This window comes from Caenorhabditis remanei, chromosome X, assembly GCF_010183535.1.
Source record: "Caenorhabditis remanei strain PX506 chromosome X, whole genome shotgun sequence".
Classification (NCBI taxonomy): domain Eukaryota; kingdom Metazoa; phylum Nematoda; class Chromadorea; order Rhabditida; family Rhabditidae; genus Caenorhabditis; species Caenorhabditis remanei.
Window position 1 is genome coordinate 19362835 of NC_071333.1, and position 21969 is coordinate 19384803.

Sequence of the window (21969 nt, forward strand, 5' to 3'; positions counted from 1 at the left end):
CATTTTCGGCCTTAATTTTTTTTTGAAATTTTTTTCAAAAATGAAATTTTCATAAGGGGGGACCCTTATGTGATTTTTGAAAAAATCGAAATATCTCAAAATGGTCCCCCTACTTTTTGATGTTACTAATTGGACCTAATAGAACTTTTTGCGGGGAATACATATACAATGTGAAATTTGAGGACTTCTAGAGGAATTTTCGAGAAAAGTTGAAAAAACATGAAAATGAAATTTAATTGAACGGTTTCTGAGGTGTCTGGGATTCTGGAAATTTGTGTTGGGGTAGTCAAAAACATTCCTAACATGTTGCAAATGTTTCCCGATGTTATCTGAAAAATTTAAATTTTTGTGAACTTTTAGGTGAAAAGTCGATTATTGGGCATATTTTCCTATGATGACGTCATAGGGGACTGGTGACATATTTTTTGTAAATTACTACCATAGGGGTACATATGCTGTAAAAAGAGTTCGGATTGAAACAACTTTTTGCAACTGTGCCAAGGCCCAACACAAACATTCTCACTCTTACAGATAGTGCCTCTTAAATATCCGTTTTTTCGCTCCACAAAATGATACGATCAGTGTGTTTTTTTTAATTTTTTTTCACTTTTTTTGAAGTTTTACTTTTTTGATAAATTAATTTTTGTTATTTTTTTCACACTTTACAGGTATGGCGAAGGGAAAACCTCTCACCGACTATGAGAAAGGCCAAGTTGACTTGAAACTTGCTCAAGGTGTCCCGCATAGACAAATCGCTAGAGAAATGAAACGATCATTCAACATGATCAATCGGTATGCTAATAACCCGGCCACTTATGGCACGAAAAAATCATCCGGACGTCCATCACTTCTTTCGAATCGAGATAAGCGAAGAATTATCCGTCGAGCATCGAATTCTGTCGTATCTTGCTCGCGAATTCGTGCAGAATTGAAATTGGATGTCTCCAGGGAAACCATCCGAAGGGTTCTTGCTAAATCCAAGTTTATTCAACGTAGAAGAATGCGAAAGGCACCATCTCTGACTGATAAACACCGAAAAAACAGGATGGAATTCGCCAAAAAGAATCAAAAGACAGACTGGCGCAGCGTAAGGATTACGGTAGTTACGGTTGTCTTAATTTTCAATTTCAGGTTGTATTCTCGGATGAAAAAAAATTCAATTGTGATGGACCCGATGGATTCCGCGATTATTGGCATGACATACGCAAAGAAAAACTTCGTTTTTCTCGTCGAAATTTCAAAGGAGGAGGAACAATGGTTTGGATCGCTGTCAGCTCGATCGGCCGTGTCAAATTGTGTTTTGTTTCAAAAAAAATGGACGGAGCGGAATACAGATATGTGTTGAGACGTGGTCTGGCACCATTTTGGCGTCGTAATCGTAACAAATCATTCACTTATATGCAAGACGGAGCGCCTTGTCATCGTGCACGTAAAACGATCCAATGGATAAACAACCATGGAATTCCTGTATTGGACTGGCCTTCCTGTTCACCAGATTTAAACCTGGTTGAGAATATCTGGGGATATATGGTACGTAAAATCTACGATGGTAACAATTGCTACGATACGATTGACAGTCTCAAAAAAGCCATTATCGAAGCCTGGCATCAAGTGGACCAGCAACTTCTGGACAACCTTTACCTTTCAATGGATAATCGAATTTTTGATGTTACTAGCCAGAACGGAGGCCCAATTAATTATTGAAATGCTCTTAACATGTTACATTTTTGATTTTTACCACATTTTGTCGACTGATCGTATCATTTTGTGGATAAATTTTTTGTTGATTTTTGATAAATTTTTGTTAACTTGTTTTGGAGTGTTTCTGTCACAGTTTTTAATAAGAAATATGAAACTAAAGCTCAAAGTACATGTTTTCACAAGAGACATCACTTTCCGAAAAAAAAATTAGTTTTTGAGATTTTTGAAAATTTTGAGTTGATCGTATAATTATGTGGAGCAGTGTATTTTAATTGTTGAAATTTGTATTGTTTTTACAGGGATTCTTCAAACGCACCGTGCAAGATAGTAAGGTGAGTAAATACGGAAGAAAAATAAAAATGATGTTTATTTGAAAACAAATTGAATTATTTGGAAATTATTCAGAAAAAAGTCAAGATTTTTGTTTAATATTCAGAACGAAATCAAAAGATGTATATGTAGGATAATTTAACCACTTTTTTTTGTTCCAGCATTTCCGATGTGCTTTGCAATCCAACTGCCACGTAGACCAATCCTGCCGAAAGCGATGCCCAAGTTGTCGATTCCAAAAGTGTCTAGTGATGGGGATGAAGACGGACGGTACTGTAGAGAATGAAAATAAGCATACTTGTCAAAACTCGATCCGGGTAGGCCGGGGACGTGACCAAGCCTCAAAGTTCAAAACCAGTTTCCATAAAATCTCAAAAATGACCAATTTTCCATCGGGCCGGGTCTTAATATTGCTGACAAGTATGGAGTATGCATTTTGACAATAAAAAATTGTTTTTCAGTAGTACGTGCAGATAAAAAAAGAGGTGGAAGGAATAAATTCAACTCATACTACGTGATGGATCGAAAATGGAGAGTTGCTTTATCTATGGAGTCACAGCCAGAACCACGTTTCACGACAGCTGGAAATCAAGCTTCTATAGAGTAAGGTTATACCTTAGGGTTATAGAAACTCCAGATGAAGCATCTCCGCTATAGCAAAAATTTGCGTGAAATCAGCGCGAAATTCAAAAAAATATTATAGCCCCTCCACGCTATAAAAACGCGCTTTACTAGACTTCCGGTGACGCGGGAAAATAATTCGAGCTCATATGTACTAATTTCATATGACCATGTGTATATACATCACAACTAAACATTATTTTTTCAGTTCAACTGGTCAAAATGCACAAACTCAATATCACGATCCTACAAAAATAAGAACGGAATATGATGCACATCTTCAAAGTCTGAGCTCATATTCACTTTTTTCCCCAGCATTTTATCAACCACTGCCGCAAATGATGCCAATCACAACTAACACTCAATTTCTGGTACCATCCTCACCATCGAGTAAGTACCAAAACATATACTCGGATTTTCCAATCTCCTAATTTTCAGCCAGCACTCCATCCCCAATCCTCACACTCTGCTCTGCACCAACCGAAAGGACAGAGGTTTTCAGCAGCTCCATATGCAAAGCTATGCCAGATGACTCTGTCATACCACTAATTCTTTCTAGAACTGTCAATAATGACGCTCACGCGTTTGCAATTCAAGTTGCTGATGAAAATTTGCGAGAGATTGTCAACTGGGCGAAGCAAGATGAAACTTTCAGCAAGCTCGAGGTGAAAAAGTCGTTATCTAAGTATCAGACTTGCAACAATTTTTTTGAGAAAACCTTCTTGAGACTGATTTTCTGTACTGTAACAAAAAACTTTTGTCAAGGATTAAAAAAAAAAATCAATTTCGCGGCCGAAACGCAATGTTGTGAGTGTGTTGTGATTTTGGAGTGCAAGCGGAGCGAACGATATTCCAGCTGATTTGTTAACAAACAACATTTTTCAAGAGAAACTCGTGTTATAATTGATGAGATATATGCAAATATAACAAAAAACGTTGAAAACATCGATGAATTACAATTTTATCTCATAATTCAATGTTCCTCGTTAAAAAATCAGCAGGAATTTCATCCGCGCCGCTTGCAGTTTAAGCTCCGCCAACAACACCCTGCCGCACTTGCGTTAGGTCGAAACGTTATTTTTTCACAGTGTCATAAGAAATTAACTGAAGTAAAACCCATAATTTCAGTTGAATGACCAAACGAAATTACTGCAAACGTCCTGGATGACAATTCACATCATTGATATCACGAATGCAATGGTGTTGGGCACCGTTCATCCACGATACAACATCGGAAACGGAGAAGAGTAAGTTTCGACTAAACAATCTGTAAAATCAATCGTTTACAGAGTCTCCGTCGGCTTCATTGCACTTCTTGGTAACCAGAACTTGGTGTCTTCTTGGGAGAATATAGTAATCAGACTAAGGAACTTCGGATTCAACAAATACGACTACTGTGCTTTCCGTTGCTTGGCTCTACTCGACGAAGGACATAACGCCACTGTCAATGCGGGGAGGTTACAAATACTCCACGCTTGGAGTGAAGTCAGGTCGAACACCGCGTTTTTAGAAATCTTCAATCAAATCAGGTGAGCCCATAAAACTTTTTATATAGTTTACAACAGAATGTATTATTTCAGACATCTAGCCAGCATCTCAATTCAATATGTTTGGGGACTTCAATACACCCGTCCTTCCGTTTGGGCACTTCTCAATCCGAATACATCGGTTGCTCTTGAATTGATCAAAGCCAATTCCACCCGTTCATCTGGTGATACAGAAGTCACTTCAAGACAATTGCAAACTCCTTAAACGACTTTAAGACCTGTAGATGACTTCCTAAATTGTGTACATGACTTCCTAAATTGTTATTATCGGTTTGCGAATCCTTGCCGAGGAGTGTTAAAAGCGCATGAAAACCCCCGGAAAGGGTTTGTGAACCGATAATAAGAACACTGTGCTATCTGAAAAACGTTTTCATCAATTCTCTCACATCAAAACGTAATCTCCCATTCAACTTCATTTCCATACCTCCAATTTACATACATCCGTTCTTTATCTGAAATTTGAACGAAAATTTCTTTTATTACATTTGTATATACATTTCCAGTATTGCGTTCCCTGATTTCCATGTTTTACGACCCATGATCTTTCTCAAATATCACCACTGCCAATGATTCTCATAATTTCCTCCACACATCTCTCTTTCCTGCCCAAAACTAAGTTTCAATCAATTATTAAAATGCCAGAAATGCTTCCGTTTGTTAGTTCTTATGCCAGTGTAATTATAGCAAACTTTATAGAAATAAAAAAATGACTCACGTATGTTTTTTTTTCTTAATTTTTTGCATAAATTCAGCTATAACAAATGTGAAAAAAAACCCGTGAACTTTGAAAAAAATTCAGAGAAAAATGAAATATTTCTCACGTTCCTTTGAACTAACGTCAATGCCTAATCAACTGTTCCATATTCTTCCATTCACTTCCAGAAAATCCACGTCTCCATCAGTTATCGATTTTTCTTCTATCCAAAGAGAAGATGTTGCTGATATATAAATAAATAAATTTGTTTATTTCATCAAAGGGTGGGAACCACTGACACGTGAAAATGAATTAATTTTGGGAGTTACATGAAAGAGATGGTTAATAAAAGGGGAAAGTACATACATAACTGATAATGGACCTACTCTATAGGTAGCAAAAAAACAAAGCAAAAAACTACTTTTTAATAAAGAAAAAATAGTTTTTATATTCCGAAGTTTCCACTAATCATCGACAATAATTAAATCGCGAAGAATAATGTGAGTATGAAGACATCTCCAGGTTCCATCATTTTCAGAACGTGGCGGAAGGGCACGACGGGTAGAGCGATTAGTTTGAAAGTGGGTACTTGAGCCATTGGAGTTTTGGGGAACCAGAGGAAAAAATAGTTTCAGTACAGAAAAAATGAAGAGTGTGGAGCAAAGAAAATATGTGCGATGAGACGCGGGAAAAGAGATCAATAAGGATGGTTGTGTATGACTGAGGATTTATAATGTGCAACGACGGTCACACGTGTTCACTCCGCATCGCCATTTGTGTCTTTTTTTGGTTATTTTCTTTCTCCTGGTTTTCTACATTTGTCAGTTGGTAAAGAAAGTCTTTCTCTGCGTTTTTGTTTTTGTTTTTCCACCATTACATATTTTTCAACCTACAGTATGAACTTGTCCAGCTTGTCCCGTTCAGGGTTGAGCGGAATTCGCCTTCCGCCTACCGCTTTTAGCCAAAATTTGTTTAGCTCTGCCTTCCGCTTTTTAAAGTATATACAATTCGAAAGTACCTGGAACTAAATTTATAGACCGTTTGAAAGACGTTTTTGAGTGTTTTGAGTATGATTTTTGAAAAGTTGTTTTCAAAATTCCATTTATCATCTTTTTTACATTTCTATCAGTCAAACATCTGCGCGGTGAGATCTTATTTCATAATGAACTGTGTCTAGTTTGATCGATGTTGAAGGTCAGATTAGAAACGGGGAACTTTGTGTAACAAGGATAGTCTAGTCCCCCCCCCTTTTCCCGTATGCTGTGGTGTCGCGTCTGCTTGGACGCGACTGTGGAATACAATGGTCACGTGAAATTGGTTCTTGTGATCTTAAAATAGAATACTCATAACCACATGTGTTCCTCCAGACAAGACATTTCTCTTTCTCTGATTCCTCTTCAGAGTTGAGTAGCTCCTCCCCTTCTTGAAAAGATAAGATCTCTTTAGGCTTGTTCCCTTACTTTCCGCAACTTTTCTAGTTCACAAACTTTTCCAAAATTCAGTCCCTGGTATTATAGAGCCCGTAGATTCTGAATCTGAATTAAAATTCTGGTAAATGTAACTGTGAGCCCAGTTATGGCACGTCAAGTTTTTTCTATGGTTACCTTGACACGCGGTTGGTCAAAAGTTTTAACCATAAGTGATATATGGGAGAAAAAAGCTTAACCATAGGTAAAGTTTGACATGTCATAACTCGACAGACAGGGAGATTTACCACATTTTCTTCTGATTGCACATTATATTTGAATTATCCACCCATTTTCAGGTTTCCTTCTCAATTGACAGAAGTTGATGAAATGGAGTCAAAGAAACCAGAATTTGAAGGAAAGATATGCCCAGTCTGCGGTGATCGAGTATCCGGATACCACTATGGCATTTTGACTTGTGAAAGTTGCAAGGTTAGTTATTTGAATTCTTTCAGGTTTCCTTGGTTGTGAAAGCCCGGATTTTGACGCCAAATTTTTTCTGAGTTGCGTTACGAGTGCGTCGCGGTTTATATTAAAAGATACGACAAATAAACGTAAAATTTGAATTTTCTGATCAGTCAAGTCTTTTTTGACACTTGGGCGACGGAGCGCATTTCCGCGACCATACGCCTCGCACTGCTGTGATAAGGTCGTTTGTAGTAAGGAAATTGAAAGACACGTATAGGTCGGCACAGTTCTTGCAACTGCGCTCTACCGAAATGCTGTTGAAAATGTCTCTTTTTCTATGAGTCTCTTAATTTTGCACACAGTTTTCTTGGGTTTCGGTAGATCGTAGTTGTAAGAAGCATGCCGTGCTAATAAATATTATTTTTTATAGATATTTACTGATTTAATTTTTTTAATGGTTGAAATTTGTATTTTTTCTACAGGTATTCTTCAAACGCACTGTGCAAGATAGTAAGGTGAGTAAAGACAAAAGAAAAAATATGTTTATTTGAAAACAATTTGAATTTTTTCGAAAATTATTTTGAAAAAGTCAAGTTTTCGACTTAGTATTGAAAATGCAAAGTCCGATTTTGACTTCTTTCTTTCCTCTTTAGCTTTTTCAATATTTTTCTAATATTCCAGCATTTCCGATGTTCTATGCGATCCAACTGCCACGTAGATCAATCCTGCCGAAAGCGATGCCCAAGTTGTCGATTCCAAAAGTGTCTAGTGAAGGGGATGAAGACGCATGGTACTGTAGAAAACAGAAATGAGCATATTAGTCAAGGCTCAGCCCAAAGAACAATTTTTTGTAAAAATCTTTTTGACATTTTTTCCACTTTTTATCGAAAATATTATCATTTCAAGACCATCAAATTTAGAATCTCTTTAAGATACCGTATAAAATTTTCAAAAAAAAAAACAAATTATGGGCGTGGCCTAGCCTCAAAGTTCAAAACCAATTTCCAGAAAATCTCAAAAGTGACCTATTTTTGACGTTACTTTTCGCGCACTTCTGAATCCTATGCGCTGAAGACTTTTATACCGCCAGATTCGGGATCTCCTTTGAATTTTGACTTCAACAGAAAATTTTCAACAAACTGCTTCTGATGTACGTGGCTTAGCGTCAAAGTAGCAAGTTTAAATTCTCGAAAAATCTTAAAAACTACCAATTTTTGACGTCACTTTTCGGGTTCTTCTGAATCAGATACTTTAACATTTTTGGTACCATCAGATTCAAAATCTTTTTAATATTCTAAATCCAAAAGTGAATCCCAAAAAACTCGAATTGTGGGCGTGGCCTAGCCACAAAGTCCAAAAAAAAAATTCCAAAAAATCTCAAAAGTGACCGAATTTTATCAGACCTGCTTTACTTTTGCTGACAAGTATGGAGTATGCATTTTGACAATAACAAATTGTTTTTCAGTAGTACGTGCAAATAAAAAAAGAGGTGGAAGGAATGAATTCAACTCATACTACATAAACGATCGAAAAGAGAGAATTGCTTTATCTATGCAGTCACAGCCAGGACCACATTTCACGTCAGCTGGAAATCAAGCTTCTAGAGTGTAAGTATCAGTGTAAATATCACAGGGTTGTAGCAAGTCCAGATATAGCTTCTGCGCTCCAACAAAAATTTGCGTGAAATCAGCGCACCTTGTGTATATTGAACTAAACATTATTTTTTCAGTGCAACTGGTCAAAATGCACAAACTCATTATTATGATCCTACAATTTTTCCACTGCCGGAAATGATGCCAATCACAATTAACACTCCATTTCTGGTACCATCCTCACCATCCAGTAAGTACCAAAGCATATACTTGGGTTTTCAAATCTCTTAATTTTCAGCCAGCAGTCCATCCCCAATCCTCCCACTATGCTCTACACCAACCGAAAGGACAGTGAACCAGTTTTTCAGCAGCTCCATATGCAAAACTATGCCAGATGACTCCGTCATACCACTAATTCTTTCTAGAACTGTCAAAAGTGACGCTCACGCGTTTGCAGTTCAAGTTGCTGATGAAAATCTGCGAGAGATTGTCAAGTGGGCGAAACAAGATGAAATGTTCAGCAAGCTCGAAGTGAGAAAACTCGTTATCTAAATATCACACTTGCAACATCAGAATTTTTTTAAAGTTTTAACAAGGATTAAAAAATATGATTTTTGCGGGCTGACACGCAAGTACGGCAGGGAGTTCAAAAATTTGGAAAAACGTTGAAAACATCGAAAATACAATTGTATCTCAAAATTCAATGTTCCTCGTTAAAAAACCAGCAGGAATTTCATCCGCGCCGCTTGCAGTTTTAGCTCCGCCCACAACTCCGCACTTGCGTTTCAGCCGGCGAATTCTTGTCGAAACTTTTTTACTAAAGTAAAACCATTAATTGCAGTTGAATGATCAAAGGAACCTACTGCAAACGTCCTTGTTGACAATTCACATTATTGATATCACGAATGCAATGGTGTTGGGCACCATTCATCCACAATACAACATCGGAAACGGAGAAGAGTGAGTTTCGACTTATTAATCTGTAAAATCAAACTTCAAATTTCGGCCCGGCTTCAAGAAAAAGTACCTAATTTTTTAACGAATTTGATAAATTTTTAGAAGATTTTACATCAAAAAATACAATTTCTAAATTCATAACTAGCTTTTGCTTGAATTCTAAAGTATAGTCAAAAATTCAAAAGGTTTTAAAATTTCGTTCGAAAATTAGTTATAAAACTGCTTGAATTTCAAACCCGGCCCGTGACAAGTCTGTGCAAAATAAATCGTTTACAGAGTCTCCGTCGGCTTCATTGCACTTCTTGGTAACCAGAACTTGGTGTCTTCTTGGGAGAATATAGTAATCAGACTAAGGCACTTCGGATTCAACAAATACGACTATTGTGCTTTCCGTTGCTTGGCTCTACTCGATGAAGGACATAACACCACGGTCTATGCGAAGAGGTTACAAGTACTCCACGCTTGGAGTGAAGCCAGGTCGAACACCGCGTTCTTAGAAATCTTCGATCAAATCAGGTTAGCAAATGAAACTTTTTATATGGTTTACAGCTAAATTCATTATTTCAGACACCTAGCCAGCATCTCAATTCAATATGTTTGGGGACTTCAATACACCCGTCCTTCCGTTTGGGCACTTCTCAATCCGAATACATCGGTTGCTGTTGAATTGATCAAAGCCAATGCCACCTGTTCATCTGGTGGTACAGAAGTCACTTCAAGACAATTGCAAACTCCTCAAACAATTTATGCACATGTAGTGCACATGACTTCCTAAGTTGTTTTTATCGGTTTGCGAATCCTTGCCGAGGAGTGTTAAAAGCGCATGGAATTTGTTCGGGTGAGTATCTTAGTTAAATGAATAAAAAACCTATTTTACTACGGTTTTTCATGCTTTCAACTACGAGACCCCTCCGAACAAAATCCATGCGCCTTTAAATTCCTTGCAAGGATTCGTGAACCGAGAATAAGAACACTGTGATATCTGAAAAACATTTTGATCAATTCTCTTACATCAAAACGTAATCTCCCATTGAATTTCATTTCCATATCTCAAATTTACATACTTCCGTTCTTTATCTGAAATTAGAACAAAAATTTCTTCTATTACATTTGCATATACATTTCCAGTATTGTGTTCCCTGATTTTAATGTACATAATAATGCTTTATAACCTATGATCTTTATCAAATATCGACACTGCCTATGATTCTCATAACTTCCTCCACACATCTCTCTTTCCTCTCTCCCACCCAAAACTTCGAAATCATTTTGCAAAATGAACATTTTAAAATCTATTATTAAAATGCCACAAATTGCTTCGTTTGTTACTTTCTATTTCAGTGTTATTATAGCAAACTCTATAGAAATAGAAATTACTCTCGTATGTTTTCTCTTTTTTCCTTGTTTTTTTGCATAAATTCGACTATTAAAAATGTAAAAACCGTGAACTTTGAAAAAATTTCATTAAAGTTTTTGAGCTTAGAGTCTTCATCTGGACCGGTTCGCTGACACGAGGAAATAACAATACAACAATACAACGGCTTTTTCGAAAGAATAAGGTAAGTATGAACCCATCTCCAGGTTCCATCATTTTACGTGTCGGAAAGGCACGATGGGTAGAGAGAAAAGTTGGAAAGTCGATACCGGGAGTTGAGCCATTGGAGTTTTGGGAACCTGAGGAAAAAGTTGTTTCAGTACAGAAAAAATGAAGAGTGTGGAGAAAACTACATGTGTGCGATGAGACACGGGAAAAGAGATCAATAAGTATAGTTGTGTATGACTGAGGATGCAAAATGGCCCCCGTACACACGGTTAAGGAAGAGGAGTGTACACCGGTCGGGGGCCCGTTAGTGCGGAGTGTCGTTGCGCGTATAGTTTATTACAGTGTGCACCGACGGTCGTACGTGTTCACTCCACACCGCCATTCGTGTCTTTTTTCGGTATTTTTATTTTTCTCCTGGTTTTCCACTTTTGTGAATTAGTGAAGAAAGTGTTTCTCTGCGTATTTGATTATTTTTAAACTGATTTGAATAATTATTCATTTAGAGAATGCCGAACGCACCGATCGACTCTCCACCGCCAGAACTCTTCTTTTTTGCTTTGTCTCCGGGAGACGTTTTAGTAGAAGGTTTGTTTTTGTCAATGTTTTCTTCCATAACGCTCAAAAACTATTTCCAGTGCCAACGTCACCTGCCGACGACTCGTCACGTTGTTCGTCGCTGCCACCACAAGCCGACTCCCAGCCAAGTCCAGCTTCGCCAGTCTTCGTTTCTCTTTCCGGCTCAGGTCAAGGTGAGCGCATAGTGCTATACAGTACCGGACAAAAAGGTATCAACTCTGGCTGTTTTCAGTGGAAAATGACCAACTAAAAGAGTGTGTAATTCTAATTCTGAATGTCACACCAGGAAAATTTTTATTGAATCATATAAATTGAACGTAGAGCTCCATTTTTGAAGGCTTCAACTTTTTTGTACGAACGCTCCCTAGAGAGTTATGGTCATTTTAAGACGGCAGCTCTAAAATCGCACTAAATCGCACTGGAATTGGTCGATTTGAGATAGAAATTACTTTGTCAATATGTAACTTGCTAAGGTGTGTCAGTAAAAAAAAGTTGTCAACTACAAAAATGAAGTTCAACCCTTGATCTGTATGATCCATTAAAAGTTATTTTGTTATGATATACTTTTGGCCGGTACTGTACCATGTGTGCAATACAAAATCGATATTACAGGCAACTCATCCATGCCAACAACACCATCTTTCCAACATCTTACTCTGAATACCCCCGTCAAAGTGTCGGCTGTCAGCGTCACCCCTAACTTCCCAGAAAAAGGTGAGCGCATAGTACCATATAGTTACAGCTAAAAGACGCTGGTCGCTTGACGTTTTTCAACCAACTAAACTATTCTGAAAATTTGACAAAGCAATCATAAAATTTCAGACTCTACACCACGCCGGAGATTCATGCAAGTGAGCAACAGAGCACGCTCTCGCCCTCGCGGCCAATCTCAACGAGACGAAGTGTTGAAGAGCGCTGAGAAGAAGATGTTGACTCCAGGGAAGAGAAGTGCTGAAACTGGCTTCGCTCCAAAAGGTTAGTTTTTTCAGAAATACATATTCAGTGACCTCGTGTTGAACAAAAATTGATAAATAAATTTCTTTCAGCCAGTCACCGTCGAGTTTTGTTTCAAGGGAGCCGCCAACATGATCCACCATCGAGCAGCCAAGACAAACCATCAAGCAGCCAAAGGAATGTCTGTGAGGAGGACGATGAGCCAAAGAGAAAAACTCCAAGAAAGACTATTTAAATGCATCTTGTCCCCAAGTTCCCTGCCTAACGAAGCTTTTAATTACATCTGACTAATTCATTACTTTCCGTTTTACTAGTAGAATCAAGTATTTATTTCCCCTATCTTCCGCAAATCTCTAAGTTTTTATTTATTCACCCAAAAAGATCCCCAGTGCCATATCAAGTATTTTAGACATTTTTCTGTTTTAAGGTCCCTTATTATTGCATAAATTTGTGAGTATTTGCCGCAGAAAATGCCAACAAAAATTAAAGTTGAAGAGAGCAAGTAATCAATTCGTAGATTTTTTAGTGGTCAGGGACGAATAATACTAGTTTCACACATTGCTAAACATCGTTTCAAAGCTGTCAAAAAGGGATCTATATTAACTTTTCTAACAGACTAGTGCACCTTCGTAGCATTTTTGGACCCTGCATTCAACAGATCCAAAAACAGACAGAGTTGGAAAAAACTGGTCTACTGCAAAATAAAGGAAAGTAAAATGTTGCCAGAACGATGTTAACTACAAACGAAATACAGTAGCGAGCATAAGTAAGCACCCCTTTACACTTTTATGTGTAACTCAGCTGAATTGTGTCCGTTTTGCATAAACTTTTTTTTAAATGTAGCCAAAGTAATCAGCAATATTAATATTTGTTTTTTGAACAACTTCCGTGACTGATTTTTCTGATAATCAATTTTTTCTGATCTTGATTTAAAATTTCGAATCAAACTTTTTACTTTCCTCTCGAAGTTATTAAGTTTTTTGTTTGAAAAAATTGGAAACAACCTAAATAAACAGAAAATTATATTTTCTTAAACCCTGATCATCATGTTAGAGCTCCAGAAGTCAAAAGTAGTGAGTTTTCTAACCGACTGGCTCACATTCGTAACGTTTTCAGAACTTTCAACAGATCCAAAAATGGACAGAGTTGGCAGGGAGACTTAATTCTATTTGAAAAAATGGGAGGTAGATAATAAGAATCAGAGGAGAAAACAGGAATATTGTGGGTGTGCTGATCTGGAAAAAATGATTGAAAAAAGCGCCGTAACCTTTCTAGCTTACGAGCCTGAAGATGGTTCGATTAGGTGGAAGAATGTTTCATATTCAGTTTTGATGAATTCTGGCTTTTCAGTACGGAGTGATGATTTTTTGTAGATGGAAAATGCATTCGAAAATGGAAGAGAAAATTGCTAATTTGTCTGTTGCACAGAAGCATCATCATAAACAGTTATTCAAAGCTTTAGTGTTCCAGTTGTGATACTCCTAAAGTCTAGAAAACGTTTCTAATCTTTTTTTCCAGATCAGTACACCCACAATATCCCTGTTTTTTCCTATGATTTTCATTATCTATCTCCCATTTTTTCAAACTGAATTTAGTCTCCTTGCTGTTGCGATAATGATTTTGTTCAATATGTATCCAGCGTTAGACTCATTTATTATATTACTTATTGTTACGGAGTTTAGAATTGCTGCAGAAAGTGGGATAGATAGTGGATGTTAATAATTGACATATCAAATTCGTTTCAGAAATGTTAAATGTTGTGATGAGACATTCTTCAACAGTGTTTTGCGCAAAGAGTAACAGCACCTCTCGAACTACGGACAAAGTAAGCTGAGAACTATTTTGTGATTTGATTTTTTCCATTTGCATCGGCGGCTTTTCTGGTTACATCTGCAGCTAAAGTTGAAGTGTCACACTTTTAAAAACTTTATTTTTCACACGATGTTTCATTTCCACTCTCCAATTAAATGCTCTAATTAATATGTATTCTGAGCTATGATAAACAATTAGTAATTATATTTGTTTGTAAAATTTTTACCTGTATTATTCTGTTTCATCTTCAAAATAGCGCTTATCTCATCAGCAAAACCAAATCAGATAAATCCCAAAGTAAAAAAAAGAGGATGACATGTTCAGACTACCTGAAGTGTGTGATAGTTTGGCTGGTCTCCCTTTTGATATCGAGATCAAATCCTTTTTAGATGGGTACAAATGATATTTCCTTTGTCTACAATTTAAAAAAAAGACTAACTAACTAACCAAATTCTCTTTTGAATTACGGGTTTTGATTGAATGGCTATTCCATACTGTGTTGTCAACTGTTCCATGCTTTGCATTCATTTGACAACTTGAAAGCACTTTAATGACTCCCGAAGGTTTTGCCCACAAAACTAGAGTCATTAAATGCTTTTATTATTTCCGGTTTACTATATTTCCCATTTTACCGTGTTAAATTACGTTAAAACTGCTCATAAAGCAAACCACACTCACAATAATTATATTTGAATGCCCGCGCTTTTGTGCGGGCATCCACGCAGTGAGGGGCACCCACGCAGTCGACTATATAAGGCGACCGCGCGCCCTCACTCGAGTTTCCAATACCACTTGGTAATTCACTATAATTATTCTCTACTATTCGCGGTGTCCCGTGTCGGTGTTAATTCCGACCAGTGCCCGCTATTCACTGAAGCTCTTCAATCCGTATAACACGGACAGAAAGGTAAGACTGAGTGTAAAAGTGTGTAAACTTGCTCCCAAAAACGTCTTCCCCTCATAAGGGTTTTTGTATGCTTTTCTCCCTAAAATACTTTCAATCCCGGAACATCACTTCGGCCGCTCCATCGGACCACCCTTTCGTTTAATATTGTTCCTTAATATTCCTTTCAATAAATTGGGATTCGTTTAAACCGTGTACTGTTATCTGCTTGCATAGCTTATCACACCGCTACCTCACCTAACAGACATTTCACTTAACTCCCCGGACTTGGGTGGGCCCGCCGACGCCCGCTAGACCCACTTGTCCACATGGTGCATAGAACCGGTTCATTTACCCCTAAAAAGGTGAATGTAAGGTGGATTACCCCGAAAACAAGGGTCCGTTCAAAAAAGTTATCAACTACAAAAATGGAGCTCTATGTTTGAAAAAAATGCCAAACAGGACGCAAGCACCAAACTAATGGCATTACTCGAAAGTTTTCATTATTTCTCTCTGGTCGATATTTCAACATTTTCACATGTTAAGGGCAACGAAAAAAAGAAAAAAAGAAACATACTTTCCGAAAAGGATATGGGTCACACGGAAGCGGAGATTTATCGAGTACAACTGACGTTTAGTGTTGCAATTCTTAAGATACTGATCAGTCACCCTTAGATCCCAACGCATCCGCGAGATATCGTGGGAAATGATTAGATCAAGCGATAATTCATAAAAAATAGTGTCATGAGACCTACCTTCAAATTTAAAATACTTTTCTTCTACGTATTTACCAGTTATTTCAACTCTTATGCATGGTTTAAGACAGTTTTCCGGTATTGTACTCAATTAATTTACAAAATAAAGCATTCACATTTTTCCAGGAACTTTCCAGTTTTCTTCTTTTTTAAAAATTTTCAATCTGTTAGCTCCAATTATATCATATCTTCATTTTACAGAGAATAACTGGATATGGATACCTCATTAGACTATGCAATGGAAAACCTCGTTATCAGTAACCGAACATCTTCGACACCAGAAAATTCAGATGTTTTGGAAGTTGATGGGAAGTTTATCCGGGAAGACGTATGTTATTTAATTTTTTTTGTTGATGATCATTACCTATAACTAGTAATCAACAAGGGGGTTTTAGTTTTTGATGAAATGAGCTTTGATCTTTGCTGCATTAATTCTGATTAGAGCAAAAACACAATTTTCGTGCGCTTCAATGGGTTCAATACGTCTGATGAAACACAATTTTTTTGAATGACTACCCATCTTTTCTATTTACTTCTTTTTCTTTTCCCGCCAAACCTCCCTTCTTCATTTTTATCTTCATACCATATAGTTTGTAAGGAAAGAATGACATGATCAGATATAATCGGTTTTGACAGAAAAATGCAAAGAAAGAAGAAAAATAGAAAAAAGGGGAGACATGAAAATGTTGCGACCACCCCCGTTTCTTATCTTCTTTTTTGTTGAGAGAATGGGATAGTGAAAAGTAATGAATGGGTCTGAACGAATAGGAAGTTGTTGGCGGCAACTTACATTATGAGTAATGAGTGAACAAAATTGGAAACATTAGATGGGACTGTTTTTTTTTCGAAAAAGTAGTTCGAAACATCATTATGATACCAAAGGTTCAGATAATTTCGGTTTCAACAAGGTTTCCCACCTTTTCATCATTTAAAAAGGAAAACCTCTTCAGACGGAAAAAAATGGACATTGAAGAAAAGACACCTTCCTATCTCTTTTCATTTTCTCTCTCGTCGAATAAATGCTAGAAAGATGATATTGGAACGGAGAAGGGAGAGCAGAAAGAGAAAAAAGAAAATAGAAGAAAAAAAGAATAGAAACTTTCGATCAGACAGTCGCTTCAAACCTTCACAATTATTTACTTGTACAACATTTACTTTTTTTTCTTCAGTCTAATTTTCTTTTCTTTTTTGGTCATTCATTATCACCTATAGATGGTAATGATAATGAATGATTGGAATTATTAGTAGTTAGAAGAAATTCATACTGATTTCATAACTTCCAGATTCCCATCATCTCCAATCTTTCTCCTCGGAAGATGACCACCGAAATTCAATGCTACTATTGTAAAGAGCTAACATTTTTTCCGTCACTCGACGAACTGGAAGCTCATATTGCATTCGATCATTTGGGGCTTGCACCGTACGAGTGAGTGGACCATATCCTTATCACAATTTTAACATTTGACAGAATCAAAAATCCAAAACATGTGCGTTGTTCAAAACACAAAGAACAAGCACAAAATAAATGGAAAAGCATATAAGACTTCTGTGCAGCAGTTTGCGACAGTTGCGAATTTAATAGGAAGTTCTCAACTTCGAGAGCGTCTTTTGACTCTACTATTAGTCCAATGATAACAATTGTTAGTGATATTGGTAGATTAAAGATAGAGCTACATTTTTGTAGTTGGCAACTTTCCTGTATGGTCCTTATCTAAAAAATTATGGTTACCTTACGTAACCAGTTCAAAAATATTACTCTTCGCGCCGAACTGGGTTTACCTATTGCATCTAGAGGTGTAAAAATGTTGTCGACTACAAAAGTGGAGTACTGGTCATAGAGTTCATGTCTCACTAAAATCAATGCTCTTGGACAAAGTGATACGATAACAATAATTAATTTCAAAAATTAATTATTCAATTGATTATTCAGTTTTCAGATGTGAAAGCTGCAAATACGCACGCTTCCCCACCGAATATGCACTAGCCTACCATTCGAAGGACATACACAACACAGAAACATTTATGGTAATTCAGAAACACAAAACCTATATACATTAAGAAATTTCCAGATGAAAATTCGGTACAACAAAGAAGTATTTAAGAATGTGAGCATTCTTAAAAGTATAATGTTACGCTACTACAGTACCCACACACCAACGCCTGTTTCTGTTCCAAGTACAAGTGAGAAACTGGAGACTATGAGTGGGATTAATGTGAAGGTAGACGGCGAAAAACAAGAGACTCCATCCTCGTCATGTTCTCAGTCATCAACCTCACCTATGTGCTCTCCATCCGAATTCAAAGAGCCAGCTTTTTCGATCAAAAATATTTTAACCTGAAGTATAGTTTTCTTTACCAGTTTCATTTTTATAAGTGTGAATTTTATATGAAAAATTATGTTTATTGTTACTTACCAAAAATTGCACAAATAAAGTTTGAAATTTTTCTACTAAATGATATGAGAACTTTTAAATTAACACTTATTCCATGAAATGCATAAAAATTGAAGAAAAAAAAGATATTTGATAGAGATAAATGTAGAAGAGCTTAAAAACAGAGTTGGCTGGAATGATAAGATAATATTTGATAAGATAGGGATAAAAGAGAAAGGAAAAAAACAAATGTGGAGAAAGAAAACAGTTCGAAAAAGTAAAAAAAAGGAGGAGATAATTAATGAAAAATGGACTCGGCTCTTATCAGAAAACATTTATTTAGCAACATTTTTATTGACAGCTAGGAATTTGATAACGTATTCGGTTGGCGTCTTCCAATTAGTTATTTGCACATTGAATGGAATAAATGCTTTTTCCAACTGAGTCGTCATAACTCTGAATGTTCATAAAGTTTAGAGGTTTTTTGTAATTTGCATTTTAATCTTCTTACCCTTTTATTTTCTTGCACTCATAAAACTTTTTGCAAGTGCTGATCATTGTCATCCATCTAGATGTATTCATCGTACTGAGGACTAAATAGTTTCCGGGAACTCGGCTTGAAAGAATCCAATAAGAGATAAACCGTGTGAAAGTTTCGGAACAGTTTTTTTCAATATTTCTTATAAAAATTTCTGGATTCGGAAGTTCCGCCAAAAATGGATGCCAACGTTGTGTTGTGTGATGCGATGACAACACAAATTTATTGATCTTTGCCACAATTTTCCTTTGCAATATTTCCCGTTCATGAAGAACTCGAATTTCCTGGGAACTCAAAGGAAAACAAGATTTCTTAATAAAAAATTCCAAACGTTTGAAATTTTGCGTTGTTCCAATGCACAGTTTCAATATGTTTATATATAACTTTAAATTCTTTGGGAATGGCAAACGTGAACCGTCCGTCACTTCTAGTTGATGCACCTTGACTGGTGTGCGGCGTTGTCCAAAAACTAACTTATTGAAATATTTCAATGATGTAGTACCGTCTTTGATGTTAAAGAGTCGTAGCACAGTGGTTTTGCCATTTGTGATTGCCACACAAAATTTTTCCGTTGGTACCTTAGAATTAACAACTTTGCTTGTGTTATTCCTATTAACATCTCCAGCAGAAATCTTCAATTTAGAAAGGTTGTCCTTGAGTTCGCGCACAGATGAATCCTCTTCAGCACCTCCTTCTCTGTTGTCTTGGAGAAGCGATTCCGGATATCCAACTTTTGGCACTATTTTGACTACGCCGAATCGATAAGTGATATTATTTATAGTACATTTACCATAGATATCAGTACCATGGATAACCAATTGATCGACTTCAAATGGGACAGTCTTCTCCAAACCGCGGATGAATGGAACACGATTACATATGTGAAATCTGAAATTTGAATCCTGTCACTTCAGAAAATAATTTTCCAAATTACAGTACCGGCCAAAATGATATCATATTTTGTCTTTTCCGTTGAAAATGCTCAATGTTAAGAGTGTGTCATGGTAAAACTAACTGTCCCACTAAATAGGTTTTTATGGATGAAACAGACCAAGAGTAGCAGGCTCTCTAGCAGGTTACATATCGATAAAGTAATTTCTCCCTCAAGTCCACCGGTTTTAGTGCGAAATAGCGCGATTTTTGAGCTGTCCACTCAAAATTAGTATAACTCTCTAGAAAGTGTCCGTATAAAAGCGTGATCAACTACAAAAACAGAGCTCTACTTTCGATATGTTTGATCCATAAAAAATTTACTTTGTGGGACAGTTAGTTTTGCGATGACACACTCTCAAAGTTGGACATTTTCAATTGAAAAAGTCAAAATATGATATCATTTTGGCCGGTACTGTAGTTCACTCACCTTCTATTAGCTTCTATCAACGGCAACAAGCACTTGATAGTTTGATAAGAGAGAGACACCGGTTCCATGATACTCTTATTCAAGAATAAAACTCGATTAGAATAGGGTAGTTAGAAAGGCAGTCGGTATGTAGAAATAAGTCTGGTGGAGGGAAAAGATTAGGCAGTGGGCTGGGGCTATTGGTTTGTTTGTGGATAACGGACGATAAATACATACGATGTGGGACGGTTTCCTTCCCAGCAGCTGTTGTTAATTGCACTACTGAAGACTTGAATGCAATATCTGTCACTCAAAAAACAGTAATGAAACATCTTACTAGGGAAGGATCCCGAGTCAAGATGGAGTTACAGGTCGAGATATATATCACTAGAACCAAAATTTTGCGCTGATTTTAAATCTGTATTCCAATTTTGCTAAACGATCTCGTAAAAAAAGTTATTCGCGTTTTTGTGGCTTCTCAGTGCAAAAATGAGCATTTTCAAGACTCCCAAAATTAACGTTTTTCTTATTTTTTCAATTTTTTTTGTTTTGTACGTGCAGTTCCAATCATGTAAATTGTAATGTTTGTGTTGGAACTTCAGAAAATTTTCAGACAAATTTTTTGTAGATGGGTCATTTTTGAAAATTTAAGAAACTCCACAAAAAAAATTCTGAAAATAAATTCCGAAATCAAACTATGCCAAAACCATTTTTACAATAAGAAAAATGTTAATTTTGGGAGTCTTGAAAATGCTCATTTTTGCACTGAGAAGCCACAAAAACGCGAATAACTTTTTTTACGTGATCGTTTAGCAAAATTGGAATGCAGATTTGAAATCAACGCAAAATTACGGTTCTAGTGATATCTATCTCGATATGTAACTCCATCTTGACTCGGGATCCTTCCCTAGTTAGACCACTTCGAGTTGTCGGATGACATAATCCTCAACAGAATTTGTTTATTCAGATACATCCTAAGGTACTAAAGCAGAGACTGTTCTATATACCAAATGCATATGTACTATTCAACTTTCGTATAATATGTAGATCAAGAATGTTGCTTCATTTTTGTAGTCGACAACTTTTCTATACTGTCTCTCTCTAATAAGTTACTGGCCAACACAGTAAGAGACCCACAAGACTATAGATAACTGCTTAGAAAGTTTCCGTACAAAAAAGTTGTCAATTACAAAAATGAAGCTTTAACTTTGATCTACAAGAATTACTCACAATGATTAATATTGAGTAATAATAGAATCAGGACACGCTCAGAAAGAATGGTAGTCTTTATAAAATTCGCAACTGTCGCAAATCGCTGCTCAGTAGTCTTATGTGTCTTCTTAATCCATTTTGTGTTTGTCTGATGTGTTTTAAACAACCTTTTGTTTTCTGATTCTGTCAAATTATCTGAAAAACTGGAACAATCAATATCTACACCTCGAATTTTACCACTAAACTTGCTAGAGTCGCGAATTTCTCGTAGTTTTGTATGTTTTCTTGGAAAAACTGTAATAGAAACGCACCCGCTAGCAAGAGTTTGGAGCATTTTATCTTGACTGTCTTTGACAATATGAACATTATTTCGACCGACGAAATATTCTATGAGTATTGTGCTATATTTTGTCAGTTATCGGCGTTTTGATATTTCCCCTGGAAACCGAGATATGCCGCTGCAAACAGTTCCGTTTTGTTGTTATTTTATTCGTATATTATATCAGTATCATGTTTTATATACAAATACCTTCCAACTTATTGTCTTCGCATCTTCGATTTCCCAATTCATATTCACATTGGAACAAAACTGCATTATTGTGTTATAATTCCCTCCACATATAGAATCTCTAATCCTCTCTTCTCTAGCAACCAACCCAACGCAACGAT

At 36.6% G+C, this 21969-nt stretch overlaps 4 protein-coding genes across 4 annotated transcripts; 3 read left to right on the forward strand and 1 right to left on the reverse strand.

The window, feature by feature from the left end:
- Nucleotides 1-6689: 6689 nt before the first annotated feature.
- On the forward strand, nt 6690-10091 carry GCK72_025906 (uncharacterized protein; the record flags this gene model as incomplete). Its single annotated transcript, XM_053736546.1, has 9 exons — nt 6690-6791; nt 7250-7282; nt 7449-7557; nt 8233-8374; nt 8497-8609; nt 8658-8890; nt 9201-9319; nt 9593-9832; nt 9884-10091. The coding sequence occupies 9 exons, from the start codon at nt 6690-6692 to the stop codon at nt 10089-10091; spliced, it is 1299 nt and encodes a 432-aa protein (XP_053580112.1).
- A 1274-nt stretch (nt 10092-11365) lies between these two features.
- GCK72_025907 (uncharacterized protein) lies at nt 11366-12624 on the forward strand (the record flags this gene model as incomplete). Its single annotated transcript, XM_053736547.1, has 5 exons — nt 11366-11444; nt 11495-11608; nt 12048-12149; nt 12258-12410; nt 12482-12624. The coding sequence occupies 5 exons, from the start codon at nt 11366-11368 to the stop codon at nt 12622-12624; spliced, it is 591 nt and encodes a 196-aa protein (XP_053580113.1).
- Nucleotides 12625-17155: 4531 nt separating this feature from the next.
- Nucleotides 17156-18178, forward strand: GCK72_025908 (uncharacterized protein; the record flags this gene model as incomplete). The annotated part of the gene is made up of 3 exons (XM_003099989.2): nt 17156-17265; nt 17777-17864; nt 17909-18178. 3 exons carry the CDS (start codon nt 17156-17158, stop codon nt 18176-18178), a joined length of 468 nt encoding a protein of 155 aa, XP_003100037.2.
- Nucleotides 18179-18546: 368 nt separating this feature from the next.
- GCK72_025909 (uncharacterized protein) lies at nt 18547-20177 on the reverse strand (the record flags this gene model as incomplete). Its single annotated transcript, XM_053736548.1, has 3 exons — nt 18547-18667; nt 19224-19637; nt 20110-20177. The coding sequence occupies 3 exons, from the start codon at nt 20175-20177 to the stop codon at nt 18547-18549; spliced, it is 603 nt and encodes a 200-aa protein (XP_053580114.1).
- Nucleotides 20178-21969: the final 1792 nt, after the last annotated feature.